Consider the following 20,000-nt stretch of genomic DNA (forward strand, 5'->3'; position numbering starts at 1 on the left):
CTCTCACCTCAGTCCGTAGAGCAGCAAGCTCTCTCAGACAGCCGTCCATCTACACCTTCTGCCCTCCGGGTCTTGTTGGGGGGGGGGGGGCATTGTTGTGCTGGTCGGTTTTGTGGGTTTGTTCTGTCTGGATTGTGTGGACAAGCTCTCTGAGCTCCACCATGTTTCTCTCCAGCTCCACCATGTCTCTCGCCATCTCTCTGATCTCCACCATGTCTCTCTCCAGCTCTCTGAGCTCCACCATGTCTCTCTCCATCTATCTGAGCTCCACCACATCTCTCTCCAACTCTCTGCGCTCCACCACGTCTCTCTCCAGCTCCACCATGTCTCTCGCCATCTCACTGAGCTCCACCATGTCTCTCTCCAGCTCCACCATGTCTCTCTCCAGCTCTCTGAGCTCCACCATGTCTCTCTCCAGCTCTCTGAGCTCCACCACGTCTCTCTCTGAGCTCCACCACGTCTCTCTCCAGCTCTCTGAGCTCCACCACGTCTCTCTCTGAGCTCCACCACGTCTCTCTCTGATCTCCACCATGTCTCTCTCCAGCTCTCTGAGCTCCACCATGTCTCTCTCCAGCTCTCTGAGCTCCACCATGTCTCTCTCCAGCTCTCTGAGCTCCACCATGTCTCTCTCCAGCTCTCTGAGCTCCACCACGTCTCTCTCTGAGCTCCATCATGTCTCTCTCTGAGCTCCACCACGTCTCTCTCCAGCTCTCTGAGCTCCACCACGTCTCTCTCTGAGCTCCACCATGTCTCTCTCCAGCTCTCTGAGCTCCACCATGTCTCTCTCCAGCTCTCTGAGCTCCACCATGTCTCTCTCCAACTCTCTGAGCTCCACCACGTCTCTCTCCAGCTCTCTGAGCTCCACCATGTCTCTCTCCAGCTCTCTGAGCTCCACCATGTCTCTCTCTGAGCTCCACCATGTCTCTCTCCAGCTCTCTGAGCTCCACCATGTCTCTCTCCAGCTCTCTGAGCTCCACCATGTCTCTCTCCAACTCTCTGAGCTCCACCACGTCTCTCTCCAGCTCTCTGAGCTCCACCATGTCTCTCTCTGAGCTCCACCATGTCTCTCTCCAGCTCTCTGAGCTCCACCACGTCTCTCTCCAGCTCTGTGAACGTATCCCTCTCAGTGATGGAGGAGCAGCGTTGTAGTTGTGTGTTCATGGTGTGTGTGTGTGTTCATGGTGTGTGTGTGTGTTCATGGTGTGTGTGTGTGTGTTCATGGTGTGTGTGTGTGTGTTCATGGTGTGTGTGTGTGTTCATGGTGTGTGTGTGTGTTCATGGTGTGTGTGTGTGTGTTCATGGTGTGTGTGTGTGTTCATGGTGTGTGTGTGTGTTCATGGTGTGTGTGTGTGTTCATGGTGTATGTGTTCATGGTGTGTGTGTGTGTTCATTGTGTATGTGTTCATGGTGTATGTGTGTGTGTTTATGGTGTGTGTGTGTGTGTTCATGGTGTGTGTGTGTGTGTTCATGGTGGTGTGTGTGTGTGTGTGTGTGTGTGTTCATGGTGTGTGTGTGTGTTTCATGGTGTGTGTGTGTGTGTGTTCATGGTGTGAAGAAATTCGGCCTGTCACCAAAAGGAACTTCTACAGATGCGAGAGCATCCTGGCGGGCTGTATCACCGTGTGTGTGTGTGTTCATCAGGAGGTGTGTGTGTGTGTGTGTGTGTGTGTGTTCATAGTGTGTGTTCATGGTGTGTGTGTGTGTGTGTGTGTGTTCATGGTGTGTGTGTGTGTTCAGGCTATCAGGACTGTTAAACAGTGTGTGTGTGTGTTCATGGGAATTGTGTGTGTGCCACTTTAAACAATGTGTTACTTACCCTACATTATTCATCTCATATGCATACGTATATACTGTACTCTAGATCATCGACTGCATCCTTATGTGTGTGTGTGTTCATGGTGTGTGTGTTCATAAGACAGTAGTTTTAGTGTGTGTGTGTTCATGGTGTGTGTGTGTGTTCATGGTGGGTGTGTTCATGATTTGATTTGTGTGTGTGTTCATGGTGTGTGTGTGTGTTCATGGTGTGTGTGTGTGTTCATGGTGTGTTTGTGTTCATGGTGTGTGTCTTCATGGTGTGTGTCTTCATGGTGTGTGTGTCTTCATGGTGTGTGTGTGTGTGTTCATGGTGTGTGTGTGTGTGTTCATGGTGTGTGTGTGTGTGTTCATGGTGTGTGTGTGTGTTCATGGTGTGTGTGTATGTTAGAAACGAGAACATCACAGAGATGAGGTGTGTATATTTTTCCAGTGTTTAATAGTGAGACAGGATATAAAGACATATATATGGGGCCTGTCCCAAATGTACCCAATTCCCTTTACTACTGCATTATATAGGGAATAGGGTGTCATTACTACTGCATTATATAGGGAATAGGGTGTCATTACTACTGCATTATATAGGGAATAGGGTGTCATTACTACTGCATTATATAGATGTCATAAGGTGAAAGCACCAATTTGTAAGTCGCTCTGGTGTCATTACTACTGCATTATATAGGGAATAGGGTGTCATTACTACTGCATTATATAGGGAATAGGGTGTCATTACTACTGCATTATATAGGGAATAGGGTGTCATTACTACTGCATTATATAGGGAATAGGGTGTCATTACTAAGGATTATATAGGGAATAGGGTGTCATTACTACTGCATTTTATAGGGAATAGGGTGTCATTACTACTGCATTATATAGGGAATAGGGTGTCATTACTACTGCATTATATAGGGAATAGGGTGTCATTACTACTGCATTATATAGGGAATAGGGTGTCATTACTACTGCATTATATAGGGAATAGGGTGTCATTACTACTGCATTATATAGGGAATAGGGTGTCATTACTACTGCATTATATAGGGAATAGGGTGTCATTACTACTGCATTATATAGGGAATAGGGTGTCATTACTACTGCTGTCATTACTATAGGGAATAGGGTGTCATTACTACTGCATTATATAGGGAATAGGGTGTCATTACTACTGCATTATATAGGGAATAGGGTGTCATTACTACTGCATTATATAGGGAATAGGGTGTCATTACTAAGGATTATATAGGGAATAGGGTGTCATTACTACTGCATTATATAGGGAATAGGGTGTCATTACTACTGCATTATAGGAATAGGGAATACTGCATTATATAGGGTGTCATTACTACTGCATTATATAGGGAATAGGGTGTCATTACTACATTATATAGGGAATAGGGTGTCATTACTATTATATAGGGAATAGGTGTCATTACTACATTATATAGGGAATAGGGTGTCATTACTGCATATAGGGAATAGGGTGTCATTACTACTGCATTATATAGGGGGAATAGGGTGTCATTACTACTGCATTATATAGGGAATAGGGTGTCATTACTACTGCATTATATAGGGAATAGGGTGTCATTACTACTGCATTATATAGGGAATAGGGTGTCATTACTACTGCATTATATAGGGAATAGGGTGTCATTACTACTGCATTATATAGGGAATAGGGTGTCATTTACTATAGGAATATTATATAGCATTATATAGGGAATAGGGTGTCATTACTACTGCATTATATAGGGAATAGGGTGTCATTACTACTGCATTATATAGGGAATAGGGTGTCATTACTACTGCATTATATAGGGAATAGGGTGTCATTACTTGCATTATATAGGGAATAGGGTGTCATTACTACTGCATTATATAGGGAATAGTCATTACTACTGCATTATATAGGGAATAGGGTGGAATAGGGAATAGGGTGTCATTACTACTGCACTGCATTATATAGGGAATAGGGTGTCATTACTACTGCATTATATAGGGAATAGGGTGTCATTACTACTGCATTATATAGGGAATAGGGTGTCATTACTACTACATTATATAGGGAATAGGGTGTCATGTCATTACTACTGCATTATATAGGGAATAGGGTGTCATTACTACTGCATTATATAGGGTGTCATTACTACTGCATTAATAGGGAATAGGGTGTCATTACTACTGCATTATATAGGGAATAGGGTGTCATTACTACTGCATTATATAGGGTGTCATTACTACTGCATTATATAGGGAATAGGGTGTCATTACTACTGCATTATATAGGGAATAGGGTGTCATTACTACTGCATTATATAGGGAATAGGGTGTCATTACTACTGCATTATATAGGGAATAGGGTGTCATTACTACTGCATTATATAGGGAATAGGGTGTCATTACTACTGCATTATATAGGGAATAGGGTGTCATTACTAAGGATTATATAGGGAATAGGGTGTCATTACTACATTATATAGGGAATAGGGTGCATACTTATATAGGGAATAGGGTGTCATTACTACTGCATTATATAGGGAATAGGGTGTCATTACTACTGCATTATATAGGGAATAGTCATTATTATATAGGGGTGTCATTACTACTGCATTATATAGGGAATAGGGTGTCATTACTACTGCATTATATAGGGAATAGGGTGTCATTACTACTACATTATATAGGGAATAGGGTGTCATTACTAAGCATTATATAGGGAATAGGGTGTCATTACTACTGCATTATATAGGGAATAGGGTGTCATTACTACTGCATTATATAGGGAATAGGGTGTCATTACTACTGCATTATATAGGGAATAGGGTGTCATTACTACTGCATTATATAGGGAATAGGGTGTCATTACTACTGCATTATATAGGGAATAGGGTGTCATTACTACTGCATTATATAGGGAATAGGGTGTCATTACTACTGCATTATATAGGGAATAGGGTGTCATTACTACTGCATTATATAGGGAATAGGGTGTCATTACTACTGCATTATATAGGGAATAGGGTGTCATTACTACTGCATTATATAGGGAATAGGGTGTCATTACTACTGCATTATATAGGGAATAGGGTGTCATTACTACTGCATTATATAGGGAATAGGGTGTCATTACTACTGCATTATATAGGGAATAGGGTGTCATTACTACTGCATTATATAGGGAATAGGGTGTCATTACTACTGCATTATATAGGGAATAGGGTGTCATTACTACTGCATTATATAGGGAATAGGGTGTCATTACTACTGCATTATATAGGGAATAGGGTGCCATTACTAAGGATTATATAGGGAATAGGGTGTCATTACTACTGCATTATATAGGGAATAGGGTGTCATTACTTAGCAAGTAGTGCACTATATAGGGAATAGGGCTCTGGTTGAAAGTAGTGCACTATATAGGGAATAGGGCTCTGGTCTAAAGTAGTGCACTATATAGGGAATAGGGCTCTGGTCTAAAGTAGTGTACTATATAGGGAATAGGGCTCTGGTCTAAAGTAGTGTACTATATAGGGAATAGGGCTCTGGTCTAAAGTAGTACCACTATATAGGGAATAGGGCTCTGGTCTAAAGTAGTACCACTATATAGGGAATAGGGCTCTGGTTGAAAGTAGTGTACTATATAGGGAATAGGACTCTGGTCTAAAGTAGTGCACTATATAGTGAATAGGGTGCCATTTGGGACGAAGCCCTACTGTTACACACAGACACGAGTATATCAGACAGCTTTAAACATTATCTATCATATATACATACATATACAGCTACAACATTATCCATGGACAGTACCTATGTCCTATAGTATACATTATCACTGTGTAGTGACAGGGAAGGGGCCAGAAAGTCCCCGTCACTATAGGGAGTAAAACGTGCTCACACACAGGCACACACAATACACACGCCCCACACACACACAAATACACACACACACACCACATACAAAAAGCAGTAGAAAAATACTATTAGAAAATTACAAACAACTGGAATGTATCATACAGACATTGAAAGCATAAACACACACACACACACACACACACACACACACACACACACACACACACACACACACGTATTTAAACAGCAGGGCCTTTGCTGTTACAGCAGCGCCCCACAGTGGCTAAATGTACTGAAGGTGTATCATTATGTTACAGGATATCTGAACGAACACACACACATACCCACACCACACACATACCCACACCACATACACACCCAGTCTCTCAACACTCATATTCACTACAGGTTACACACACACACACACACACGCACACACGTTTAGAACACACACACGTTTAGAACAGACATAAGCACACACACGTGTGTCAAGTAAAGTGTGTGCAACACGTGTGTTGTGTGTAAGAAGTGTGACAGAGTGGCGATGATGACGTCATCACATCCAACAGACTCCTCCCAAAATACACTTCACTTCCTGTTTGGAATGTTGGGGGACCACAGGAAGAGGAAGGGACCAAACGTCTCGTTGGTTTTCCACTCCTCCAGGGTTGTTGTTCTTCTCCACCCGTTGTCTTCTTTCTCTCAGCGTTTCTGTCACGGGGTGGGGACACACACAACTGGAACTCACTACGAGGTGCCCCTGTGGCTTGTGGGTCTGCGTACCCAAACCCATCCACCCACCATGCTCACTACGAGTTGCCCCTGTGGCTTGTGGGTCTGCGTACCCACATCCAAACCCATCCACCCACCATGCTCACTACGAGTTGCCCCTGTGGCTTGTGGGTCTGCGTACCCAAACCCATCCACCCACCATGCTCACTACGAGTTGCCCCTGTGGCTTGTGGGTCTGCGTACCCAAACCCATCCACCGACCATGCTCACTACGAGTTGCCCCTGTGGCTTGTGGGTCTGCGTACCCAAACCCATCCACCCACCATGCTCACTACGAGGTGCCCCTGTGGCTTGTGGGTCTGCGTACCCACATCCAAACCCATCCACCCACCATGCTCACTACGAGTTGCCCCTGTGGCTTGTGGGTCTGCGTACCCAAACCCATCCACCCACCATGCTCACTACGAGTTGCCCCTGTGGCTTGTGGGTCTGCGTACCCAAACCCATCCACCCACCATGCTCACTACGAGTTGCCCCTGTGGCTTGTGGGTCTGCGTACCCACATCCAAACCCATCCACCCACCATGTTCACTACGAGTTGCCCCTGTGGCTTGTGGGTCTGCGTACCCAAACCCATCCACCCACCATGCTCACTACGAGTTGCCCCTGTGGCTTGTGGGTCTGCGTACCCAAACCCATCCACCCACCATGCTCACTACGAGTTTAGATAGCGAGCCGCTGGACCAACATACCTCGCTAAGTGAGTGACTGTCAGTGACTGGCATTACAAGGGAAAAACTGTCTATCAGTGTAGATGGAAGGTGGGGAGGTCTGTCTGTATCAGTGTAGATGGAAGGTGTGGAGGTATGTCTGTATCAGTGTAGATGGAAGGTGTGGAGGTCTGTCTGTATCAGTGTAGATGGAAGGTGTGGAGGTCTGTCTGTATCAGTGTAGATGGAAGGTGTGGAGGTCTGTCTGTATCAGTGTAGATGGAAGGTGTGGAGGTCTGTCTGTATCAGTGTAGATGGAAGGTGTGGAGGTCTGTCTGTATCAGTGTAGATGGAAGGTGTGGAGGTCTGTCTGTGTCAGTGTAGATGGAAGGTGTGGAGGTAGATCTGTCGATGTATCCAGGGTGTGAAGTGTGTAACATTAGAGTAGACCCCAGGACCCAGGACTTTGGAGAAACACACGCTACCCCAGGACGTCAGGCCATACAGGGTCCAGCTCCCACCACTAGGCTCCTCACACACCAGAGGACCACCACTGTCACCCTGGAGGACAGAGACAGGAATAATATAAACCATAATGGTCCTGTAGAAACTAACGATTGAAATGGCAAGATTGTGTCTGCTAAATTACACACAATGCCTTCGGAAAGTATTCAGACCCCTTGACCTTTTCCACATTTTGTTACATTACAGCCTTATTCTAAAATGGATTAAATTGTTGTTTTTTGCTCATGGATCTACACACAATGCCCCATAATGACATCACAATACCCCATAATGACATCGCAATACCCCATAATGACATCGCAATACCCCATAATGACATCGCAATACCCCCTAATGACATCGCAATACCCCATAATGACATCGCAATACCCCATAATGACATCGCAATACCCCATAATGACATCGCAATACCCCCTAATGACATCGCAATACCCCATAATGACATCGCAATACCCCATAATGACATCGCAATACCCCATAATGACATCGCAATACCCCATAATGACATCGCAATACCCCATAATGACATCGCAATACCCCATAATGACATCACAATACCCCATAATGACATCACAATGCCCCATAATGACATCACAATACCCCCTAATGACATCACAATGCCCCATAATGACATCACAATACCCCCTAATGACATCACAAAGTCCCATAATGACAAAAGCGGGAAAAAATGCAAATGTATTACAAATAAATAACCTTACTTACATAAATATTCAGACCCTTTGCTATGAGACTTAAAATTTAGCTCAGGTGCATCCTGTTTCCATTGATCATCCTTGAGAAGTTTCTACAATTTGGAGTCCACCTGTGGTAAAGTCAATTGATTGGATATAAGTTTAAAAGGCTTTTAAACGTCTTCGAAATATGGGTGTGGCTATGATCCGTAAATTGAAAGCAGACCACTACCTGAAATCTACTTCACTTAATTTAAATAATCCATCCAAATTCTGGCAAGTAGTGAAGGGTTTGGAGTGCAAAAAAAGATACACAGCTTCCTAAAATAATTGTTGGTCGACACACAGATTATAACTGAGAGATTCTGAAAGCCTTAAATCAGTACTTTCTAGATGAATAGGCCAAAGGTTGAGCTATGAATTTACTGGACACCCCTGTGTACACCAGGTTCTCCTTTTCAGAAGTGTGTAAAACCCTGAAAGAAATTGATGGAAAAAAATCCCCTGGCCCTGATGAACTAGACCCCCGCCTCCTACACCTAGCCGCAGACATCATTGCTCCCCCTTAATATGTATTTATAACCTCACGCTTGATGTTAAGGAAATCCCCAAGTTATGGAAATCTGCTTTCGTGTGGCCTCTCCTGAGGGAGGGGAGATCTGCTTTTGTGTGGCCTCTCCTGAGGGAGGGGAGATCTGCTTTTGTTTGGCCTCTCCTGAGGGAGGGGAGATCTGCTTTTGTACGGCCTCAAGAGGGAGGGGAGATCTGCTTTTGTATGGCCTCTCCTGAGGGAGGGGAGATCTGCTTTTGTTTGGCCTCTCCTGAGGGAGGGGAGATCTGCTTTTGTACGGCCTCAAGAGGGAGGGGAGATCTGATTTTGTACGGCCTCATGAGGGGAGATCTGCTTTTGTACGGCCTCATGAGGGAGGGGAGATCTGCGTTTGTACGGCCTCATGAGGGAGGGGAGATCTGCTTTTGTACGTCCTCATGAGGGAGGGGAGATCTGCTTTTGTATGGCCTCATGAGGGAGGGGAGATCTGCTTTTGTATGGCCTCATGAGGGAGGGGAGATCTGATTTTGTACGGCCTCGTGAGGGAGGGGAGATCTGCTTTTGTACGTCCTCAAGAGGGAGGGGAGATCTGATTTTGTATGGCCTCATGAGGGAGGGGAGATCTGCTTTTGTATGGCCTCATGAGGGAGGGGAGATCTGATTTTGTATGGCCTCATGAGGGAGGGGAGATCTGCTTTTGTACGGCCTCATGAGGGAGGGGAGATCTGCTTTTGTACGGCCTCATGAGGGAGGGTGATCCCTTGCTACTTGACAAATATCGACCCATATCAAAATAGTCCTGGAGTCCTTAGTTAGCAGGCAGCTAAAGGCCGACTTCCAAGAATACAACATCTTAAATGGAATGCTATCAGGTTTTAGGTCTGGCGACAGCACTGTTTCAGCAACATTGAAGGTTTTAAATGACAGCCACTGTGCTCTTGATAAGAAGTTACATTGTGTGTCTGATTTGATTTATTTGTCGAAAGCTTTTGACACCGTGGACCTAGTGCAAAGGTAAAAATGTTGTGGATTTACTGGTCATGCTCTAGATTGGTTTATAAATTACCCATCAAATCGTACACAATGTGTAATGGCGGATGGATGTAAATCTGAGTCCATAGAGGTGTACTCAGGTGTTCCGCAAGGTTCTATTTTTGGCCCACTGTTGTTCATTTTGTGTATCAACAACATTGGGGATCTTATTGAAACAGCAGATGTTCATTTTTATGCTGATGATACTGTTCTTTATTCAAGTGGTAGTAGTTTATCTTTAGCTTTTGAAAATGCCCAAAGAGCATTTTACAACAGAATCTGTATGATTTAAAACTGGTTCTACATTTTTGGGGAAAACAAAATGCATGGTATTTTCAAATGCCAGGCATGTTACTAATCATGTCATTGCTACATTGGCTGGACATACTATAGAGCAAGTTAAAGTGTACAAATATTTGGGTGTGTGGGTTGATGATAAGCTGAGCTTCACTGTGCATGTAGAGAACTTGATAAGGAAGCTCAAGCTGAGAATAGGTTTTTATTACCGGCATAAGGCTAGTTTATCTTTTGAGGCCAGGAAGGAGCTGGTACGATGTACATTACTGTCGGTTTTAGATTGTAGTGATGTTATATATATGCAGGCCTCAGCCACTACCCTGAGAGCACTTGATTCAGTGTATCATGCAGCCCTCAGGTTCATTACAAATCAGAAACATCTAACACATCATTGTGATCCCTACAGCGCTCTTGGCTGGTCGTCATTGACCTTGCGTAGGCTTAAACACTGGTTTACACTGATTTATAAGGCCATATTGGGTAAAATGCCACTTTATCTCTGTTCTTCTTTAGTCAGGTTGGTAAATAAATATCAATCACGGTCCCATTCTGATTTGCTTCTAACAGTACCAAGAATTAGAACAGGTCATGGTATAAATGTTAAATGTGATGATCTAGTTTCGTTGGTGGAGTTTCAATCGATGTATATATCACAGAAGATTGCAATTGACTTGAGGACAGCTGTTTTTAGCCAAGACTGTCGTGTCATTAAAGGAAAAATGTTTTTGTGGTACTGTTTGTGTGTTTAATGTTGTGTTAGTGTACGTTGTTCCCCCTGCTGCTATTGGACCAGGTCTCTCTTGGAAAAGAGATGTTATCTCAATGAGAAAAACCTGTATAAATAAAATAAAAAATACACTTGTCTATATAAGGTCCCACGGGTGACAGTGCATAACAGAGCAAAAACCAAGACATGGGGTCGAAGGAATTGTCCGTAGAGCTCCGAGACAGGATAGTGTTGAGTCACAGATCTGGGGAAGAGGACCAAAACATGTCTGTAGCATTGAAGGTCCCCAAGAACACAGTGACCTCCATCATTCTTAAATGGAAGAAGTTTGGAACCACCAAGGCTCTTCCTAGAGCTGGCTGCCCAGACAAACTGAGCAACCGGGGGAGAAGGGCCTTGGTCAGGGAGGTGACCAAGTGCCCAACTCTGACAGAGCTCCAGATATCATCTGTAGAGATGGGAGAACCTTCCAGAAGGACAACCATCTCTGCAGCACTCCACCAATCAGGCCTTTATGGTAGAGTGGCCAGACGGAAGCAACTCCTCAGTATAAGGCACATGACAGCCCGTTTGGGAGTTTGATAAAAGACACCTAAAGACTCTCAGACCATGAGAAACAAGATTCTCTGGTCTGATGACACCAACAGTGAATCACATCTGGAGGAAACCTGGCACCATCCCTACGGTGAAGCATGGTGGTGGCAGCATCATGCTCGCATTCGCACTTCGGCCGCAGGTTGTATAACTTTTCATTACATTTCACTATAGTACAACGGTTTGATTTGTCTAATCTTAGCAATTTCTTCTTAGCTAGCTACATAGCCGTCTTTGTATCAAAGATAATTGCGTAATTATCGTATTTCGTCGTCCTAACGCAGTCTACACTGCTATCTGCCCAGCAACTAGCCAGCTAGCCAGCTAGCTAACGTCCACCGTCTATCGAATAGCAGCACTAAAAACTATTACACTCAACTGAGTGACCTGATTAGTGTAGTGTTAGCTAGCTACATAGTTGTCTTTGCTGTCTTCGTATCCAAGATAATTGTGTAGTTTAGAGTGTGTAGTCTTAGAGTGATTATCTTAATTTACCGAGGTTAGCTAGCCAGCTATTTGTCGTCCTTAACGTAGGAGACACTGCTAGCTAGCCAACAGCTAGCTTACGTCCACCGAATTGAACTTCCTCACTCAACAACCCGGTCGCATTCCGCTTCGCTCCACAGGTAGTATCACATTTTCATTTCATTTCATTACAGTACAACGGTTTGATTTGTTTGATCGTAGCTAGCTACATAGCTAGCTACATAGCCGTCTTTGTATCAAAGATAATTGTGTAGTCTAGAGCGATTTTCTAGGTTAGCTAGCCAGCTATTGTCATTCTTTTAACGCAACGTAACGTAATCAACACTGCTAGCTAGCCAGCTAGCCCCCGAATAGCAGCACTGTCGAAACTATCACACCCAATGGAACGACTTGATTAGTGTAGTGTCAACAACGCAGCCACTGCCAGCTAGCCTACAAAGTCAACAACGCAGCCACTGCCAGCTAGCCTACTTCAGCAGTACTGTATCATTTTAATCATTTTAGTCAATAAGATTCTTGCTACGTAAGCTTAACTTTCTAAACATTCGAGACGTGTAGTCCACTTGTCATTCCAATCTCCTTTGCATTAGCGTAGCCTCTTCTGTAGCCTGTCAACTATGTGTCTGTCTATCCCTGTTCTCTCCTCTCTGCACAGACCATACAAACGCTCCACACCGTGTGGCCGCGGCCACCCTAATCTGGTGGTCCCAGCGCGCACGACCCACGTGGAGTTCCAGGTCTCCGGTAGCCTCTGGAACTGCCGATCTGCGGCCAACAAGGCAGAGTTTATCTCAGCCTATGCCACCCTCCAGTCCCTCGACTTCTTGGCACTGACGGAAACATGGATCACCACAGATAACACTGCTACTCCTACTGCTCTCTCTTCGTCCGCCCACGTGTTCTCGCACACCCCGAGAGCTTCTGGTCAGCGGGGTGGTGGCACCGGGATCCTCATCTCTCCCAAGTGGTCATTCTCTCTTTCTCCCCTTACCCATCTGTCTATCGCCTCCTTTGAATTCCATGCTGTCACAGTTACCAGCCCTTTCAAGCTTAACATCCTTATCATTTATCGCCCTCCAGGTTCCCTCCGAGAGTTCATCAATGAGCTTGATGCCTTGATAAGCTCCTTTCCTGAGGACGGCTCACCTCTCACAGTTCTGGGCGACTTTAACCTCCCCACGTCTACCTTTGACTCATTCCTCTCTGCCTCCTTCTTTCCACTCCTCTCCTCTTTTGACCTCACCCTCTCACCTTCCCCCCTACTCACAAGGCAGGCAATACGCTCAACCTCATCTTTACTAGATGCTGTTCTTCCACTAACCTCATTGCAACTCCCCTCCAAGTCTCCGACCACTACCTTGTATCCTTTTCCCTCTCGCTCTCATCCAACACTTCCCACACTGCCCCTACTCGGATGGTATCGCGCCGTCCCAACCTTCGCTCTCTCTCCCCGCTACTCTCTCCTCTTCCATCCTATCATCTCTTCCCTCTGCTCAAACCTTCTCCAACCTATCTCCTGATTCTGCCTCCTCAACCCTCCTCTCCTCCCTTTCTGCATCCTTTGACTCTCTATGTCCCCTATCCTCCAGGCCGGCTCGGTCCTCCCCTCCCGCTCCGTGGCTCGACGACTCATTGCGAGCTCACAGAACAGGGCTCCGGGCAGCCGAGCGGAAATGGAGGAAAACTCGCCTCCCTGCGGACCTGGCATCTTTTCACTCCCTCCTCTCTACATTTTCCTCTTCTGTCTCTGCTGCTAAAGCCACTTTCTACCACTCTAAATTCCAAGCATCTGCCTCTAACCCTAGGAAGCTCTTTGCCACCTTCTCCTCCCTCCTGAATCCTCCTCCCCCTCCCCCTCCTCCCTCTCTGCAGATGACTTCGTCAACCATTTTGAAAAGAAGGTCGACGACATCCGATCCTCGTTTGCTAAGTCAAACGACACCGCTGGTTCTGCTCACACTGCCCTACCCTGTGCTCTGACCTCTTTCTCCCCTCTCTCTCCAGATGAAATCTCGCGTCTTGTGACGGCCGGCCGCCCAACAACCTGCCCGCTTGACCCTATCCCCTCCTCTCTTCTCCAGACCATTTCCGGAGACCTTCTCCCTTACCTCACCTCGCTCATCAACTCATCCCTGACCGCTGGCTACGTCCCTTCCGTCTTCAAGAGAGCGAGAGTTGCACCCCTTCTGAAAAAACCTACACTCGATCCCTCCGATGTCAACAACTACTGACCAGTATCCCTTCTTTCTTTTCTCTCCAAAACTCTTGAACGTGCCGTCCTTGGCCAGCTCTCCCGCTATCTCTCTCAGAATGATCTTCTTGATCCAAATCAGTCAGGTTTCAAGACTAGTCATTCAACTGAGACTGCTCTTCTCTGTATCACGGAGGCGCTCCGCACTGCTAAAGCTAACTCTCTCTCCTCTGCTCTCATCCTTCTAGACCTATCGGCTGCCTTCGATACTGTGAACCATCAGATCCTCCTCTCCACCCTCTCCGAGTTGGGCATCTCCGGCGAGGCCCACGCTTGGATTGCGTCCTACCTGACAGGTCGCTCCTACCAGGTGGCGTGGCGAGAATCTGTCTCCTCACCACGTGCTCTCACCACTGGTGTCCCCCAGGGCTCTGTTCTAGGCCCTCTCCTATTCTCGCTATACACCAAGTCACTTGGCTCTGTCATAACCTCACATGGTCTCTCCTATCATTGCTATGCAGACGACACACAATTAATCTTCTCCTTTCCCCCTTCTGACGACCAGGTGGCGAATCGCATCTCTGCATGTCTGGCAGACATATCAGTGTGGATGACGGATCATCACCTCAAGCTGAACCTCGGCAAGACGGAGCTGCTCTTCCTCCCGGGGAAGGACTGCCCGTTCCATGATCTCGCCATCACGGTTGACAACTCCATTGTGTCCTCCTCCCAGAGCGCTAAGAACCTTGGCGTGATCCTGGACAACACCCTGTCGTTCTCAAATAACATCAAGGCGGTGGCCCGTTCCTGTAGGTTCATGCTCTACAACATCCGCAGAGTACGACCCTGCCTCACACAGGAAGCGGCGCAGGTCCTAATCCAGGCACTTGTCATCTCCCGTCTGGATTACTGCAACTCGCTGTTGGCTGGGCTCCTGCCTGTGCCATTAAACCCCTACAGCTCATCCAGAACGCCGCAGCCCGTCTGGTGTTCAACCTTCCCAAGTTCTCTCACGTCACCCCGCTCCTCCGCTCTCTCCACTGGCTTCCAGTTGAAGCTCGCATCCGCTACAAGACCATGGTGCTTGCCTACGGAGCTGTGAGGGGAACGGCACCTCAGTACCTCCAGGCTCTGATCAGGCCCTACACCCAAACAAGGGCACTGCGTTCATCCACCTCTGGCCTGCTCGCCTCCCTACCACTGAGGAAGTACAGTTCCCGCTCAGCCCAGTCAAAACTGTTCGCTGCTCTGGCCCCCAATGGTGGAACAAACTCCCTCACGACGCCAGGACAGCGGAGTCAATCACCACCTTCCGGAGACACCTGAAACCCCACCTCTTTAAGGAATACCTAGGATAGGATAAAGTAATCCTTCTCACACCCCCCCCCCTTAAAATATTTAGATGCACTATTGTAAAGTGGCAGTTCCACTGGATGTCATAAGGTGAACGCACCAATTTGTAAGTCGCTCTGGATAAGAGCGTCTGCTAAATGACTTAAATGTAAAATGTAATGTGGGGATGTTTGTCCATCGGCAGGGACTGGGAGACTAGTCAGGATTGAGGGAAAGATGGACAAAGAAAAGTACAGAGAGATCCAGAGCGCTAAGGACTTCAGACTGGGACGAAGGTTCACCTTCCAACAGGACAACGACCATGAGCACACAGACAAGACAACGCAGGAGTGGCTTAGGGAAAAGTCTCTCCCCAACCAACCTTACAGAGCTTGAGAGGATCTGCAGAGAAGAATGGGAGAAACTCCCCAAATACAGGTGTGCCAAGCTTGTAGTGTCATACCCAAGAAGACTGGAGGCTGTAATCGCTGCCAAAGGTGCTTCAACAAAGTACTGAGTAAAGGGTCTAAATACTTATGTAAATGTGATATTTCAGTTTTTATAAATGTGATTTTTTTTTAGATTGATGAGGAAAAAAACCATTTAAAACATTTTAGAGTAAGGATGTAACGTAACAAAATGTGGAAAGAGTCAAGTGGTCTGAATACCTTCCGAATGCGCTGTGTTGTAGATGTGGGACCAGTCTATTATATGTCAATTAGCCTTATTGTCTGCTGTGTGGGGAAAAAGTCAGAAGTGCCCTCCTCCTGTTTACTCACCATGCAAGAGTCCACGGTGCCAGCCTCGTATCCAGCACAAAGCATCCTGGTGGTGATGGTCTTCATATCAAAGTAACTCTGACACTGAGACAGACTGATGATCCTTACTTCTCCCTCCTGGAGTTTGAAGGGCACTATGGAGAGAGAGAGAAAGAGAGAGAGAGAGAGAGGGAGAGAGAGAGAGAGAGAGAGAAAGAAAGAAAGAAAGGAGGGAGAAAGATTGAAAGAGAGAGAAAGAAAGAGAGAAAGAGAGCGAGGGAGTGAGAGAAAGAGAGCGAGGGAGTGAGAGAGAGAGCGAGAGAGAGAAAGAGAGAGAAAGAGAGTGAGGGAGTGAGAGAGAGAGAGCGAGAGAGAGAAAGAGAGAGAAAGAGAGGGAAAGAGAGGGAGAGAGAAAGACAGAGAAAGAGAGTTAGGTGAAATACCACAGTGTGCAGTCATAGATTTGAGAGAGACACAGAGAGAGAGAGAGAATATTACTGTGTGTGTATATACAGTATGTATATATATATTTTTTTATTTGACCTTTTTTTTAACTAGGCAAGTCAGTTAATTAAAACTTATTATGGCTGGGGGCAGTATTGAGTAGCATGGATGAATAAGGTGCCCAGAGTAAACTGCCTGCTACTCAGTCCCAGTTGCTAATATATGCATATTATTAGTATATTTGGATAGAAAACACCCTGAAGTTTCTAATACTGTTTGAATGATGTCTGTGAGTATAACATAACTCATATGGCAAGCAAAAACCTGTGAAGAAATCTAACCAGGAAGTGGGAAATCTGAGGTTGGTCGTCTCACAACTCAGCCCTTATTGAAGATACAATGGGATACAGTGGGATATTGGTCATGTTGCACTTCCTAAGGCTTCCACTAAGGCTTCCACTAAAGCTTCCACTAAGGCTTCCACTAAGGCTTCCACTAAGGCATACCACTAAGGCTTCCACTAAGGCTTCCACTAAGGCTTCCACTAAGGTTTCCACTAAGGCTTCCACTAAGGCATACCACTAAGGCTTCCACTAAGGCTTCCACTAAGGCTTCCACTAACGCTTCCACTAAGGCTTCCACTAAAAGGCTTCCACTAAGGCTTCCACTAAGGCTTCCACTAGATGTCAACAGTCTTTGGAACTTTATTCGATGCTTCTACTGTGCAGTGGGGCCGAATGAGAGGGGAATGAGTCAGGTGTCTGCCAGAATGCCACGAGCTCATGACGCTCGTTCACACGGGAGAGAGCTCTGTTCCATTGCAATTCTACAGACAAAGGAATTCTCCGGTTGGAACATTATTGAAGATTTATGATAAAAAACATCCTAAAGATTGATTCTATACATCGTTTGACATATTTCTACAAACTGTAACAGAACTTTTTGACTTTGCGTCTGCTCGTGCGTCATGAAGTTGGATTACTGGGCTGAACGCGCTAACAAGGAGGAATTTGGACAGAAATGATGGACATTATCGAACAAAACAAACATTTATTGTGGAACTAGGATTCCTGGGAGTGCATTCTGATGAAGATCATCAAAGGTAAGTGAATATTTATAATGTTATTTCTGACTTCTGTTGACTGCACAATATGGCGGATATCTTTTAGGCTTGTTTGGTCTCTGAGCGTCGTACTGATTTTTTAAATATAAATATGAACTTTATCGAACAAAACCTACATGCATTGTGTAACATGAAGTCCTCTGAGTGTCATCTGATGAAGATCCTCAAAGGTTAGTCATTCATTCTATCTCTATTTCTGATTTTTGACTCCACTCTTTGACTGGAAAAATGGCTGTGCTTTTCTGTGACTTGGCTCTGACCTAACATAATCGGTTGTGATGCTTTCGCTGTAAAGCCTATTTGAAATCGGACACTGTGGTGGGATTAACAACAAGATTACCTTTAAAATGGTATAAAATACTTATATGTTTGAGGAATTTTAATTATGAGATTTCTATTGTTTGAATTTGGCGCCCTGCACTTTCACTGGCTGTTGTCATATCGATCCCGTTAACGGGATCTCAGCCCTAAGAAGTTGTTAAGAACAAATTCATATTTTCAATGACGGCCTACCAGGGAACAGTGGGTTAACTGCCTTGTTCAGAGGCAGAATGACAGATTTGTACCTTGTCAGCTCGGCTTTTTGAACTTGCAACCTTTCGGTTACTAGTCCAACGCTCTAACCACTAGGATAGTGATAAAGTATTACTGTGTGCGTATGTACAGTATGTATGGTGATAGTGATAAAGTATTACTGTGTGTGTATATATACAGTATGTATGGTGATAGAGATAAAAGTATTACTGTGTGTGTATATATACAGTATGTATGGTGAACCGTAGGTATCAAACTCACTCCTGTTACCCATGTGACCCCATCCAGTAATATAACAGTAGGTATCAGGCTGCGGTAACTGTCCGTTACCGGGAAGACACACCGGTCGAACGTAACTGGTAACCTCCACCTCCCTGTCCAGCTCAACCACGCTGATGTCATAGTCGACCACGGCCCGGTTATAGCGAGGGTGAACAATGATGGACTCTACACCTCTGGTCTGCAGGTAGGGGGACGGGTGGTCCAGGTTGTTGATGCCCAGGACTACCTTCCATAGGTCTGCACTCTCACGTCTGGAGAAGAGAGGAAGAAAGATGAAAGTTAGACGTGAGGAAGGGAGAAGAGAGAGATCAGAGTCATGTAGAATGAAAGAATACCTCACCCTTCAAAGCAGTGAGCGACAGTAAGGGCCCATTTCTTCCCAATGAGGACGCAACCACAGATATGTCCACTAGAATCTGATTGGAGAGAACACTGCCAAGGCCACCTCCCTGGCCTGGACACCCTGCCACCCAGAATACGCTTATACAGACGCACGGCCGGGCGCAAGCCACAGTCTGGAGGGAGGAGAGAGTTAGACTGTAGACAACACTACCAGGCTATAGTCTGGAGGGAGGAGAGAGAGAGTTAGACTGTAGACAACACTACCAGGCTAAAGTCTGGAGGGAGGAGAGTTAAACTGTAGTCAACACTACCAGGCTACAGTCTGGAGGGAGGAGAGTTAGACTGTAGACAACACTACCAGGCTATAGTCTGGAGGGAGGAGAGAGAGAGTTAGACTGTAGACAATACTACCAGGCTATAGTCTGGAGGGAGGAGAGAGTTAGACTGTAGACAAAACTACCAGGCTATAGTCTGGAGGGAGGAGAGTTAGACTGTAGACAACACTACCAGGCTATAGTCTGGAGGGAGGAGAGAGAGAGTTAGGCTGTAGACAACACTACCAGGCTATAGTCTGGAGGGAGGAGAGAGAGAGTTAGACTGTAGACAACACTACCAGGCTACAGTCTGGAGGGAGGAGAGAGTTAGACTGTAGACAACACTACCAGGCTATAGTCTGGAGGGAGGAGAGAGAGAGTTAGACTGTAGACAACACTACCAGGCTAAAGTCTGGAGGGAGGAGAGTTAAACTGTAGACAACACTACCAGGCTACAGTCTGGAGGGAGGAGAGTTAGACTGTAGACAACACTACCAGGCTATAGTCTGGAGGGAGGAGAGAGAGAGTTAGACTGTAGACAACACTACCAGGCTATAGTCTGGAGGGAGGAGAGAGAGAGTTAGACTGTAGACAATACTACCAGGCTATAGTCTGGAGAGAGGAGAGAGTTAGACTGTAGACAAAACTACCAGGCTATAGTCTGGAGG

The 20,000-nt window shown here is 45.8% G+C and overlaps 1 protein-coding gene across 1 annotated transcript in view; it reads right to left on the minus strand.

The window, feature by feature from the left end:
- Positions 1-7,129: 7,129 nt before the first annotated feature.
- The window catches only part of corin (corin, serine peptidase), a gene marked incomplete at its 5' end in the record, with an annotated part of 101,535 nt that continues 88,664 nt past the window's right edge, over positions 7,130-20,000 (minus strand). Inside the window, 4 exons of the mRNA XM_065021179.1 lie at positions 7,130-7,670; positions 16,315-16,448; positions 18,656-18,927; positions 19,017-19,191. Coding sequence (XP_064877251.1) covers positions 7,485-7,670; positions 16,315-16,448; positions 18,656-18,927; positions 19,017-19,191 — 767 coding nt within the window. The remainder of the gene's footprint in view (positions 7,671-16,314; positions 16,449-18,655; positions 18,928-19,016; positions 19,192-20,000) is intronic.

This window comes from Oncorhynchus nerka, linkage group LG8, assembly GCF_034236695.1.
Source record: "Oncorhynchus nerka isolate Pitt River linkage group LG8, Oner_Uvic_2.0, whole genome shotgun sequence".
NCBI classification, from domain to species: Eukaryota; Metazoa; Chordata; class Actinopteri; order Salmoniformes; family Salmonidae; genus Oncorhynchus; species Oncorhynchus nerka.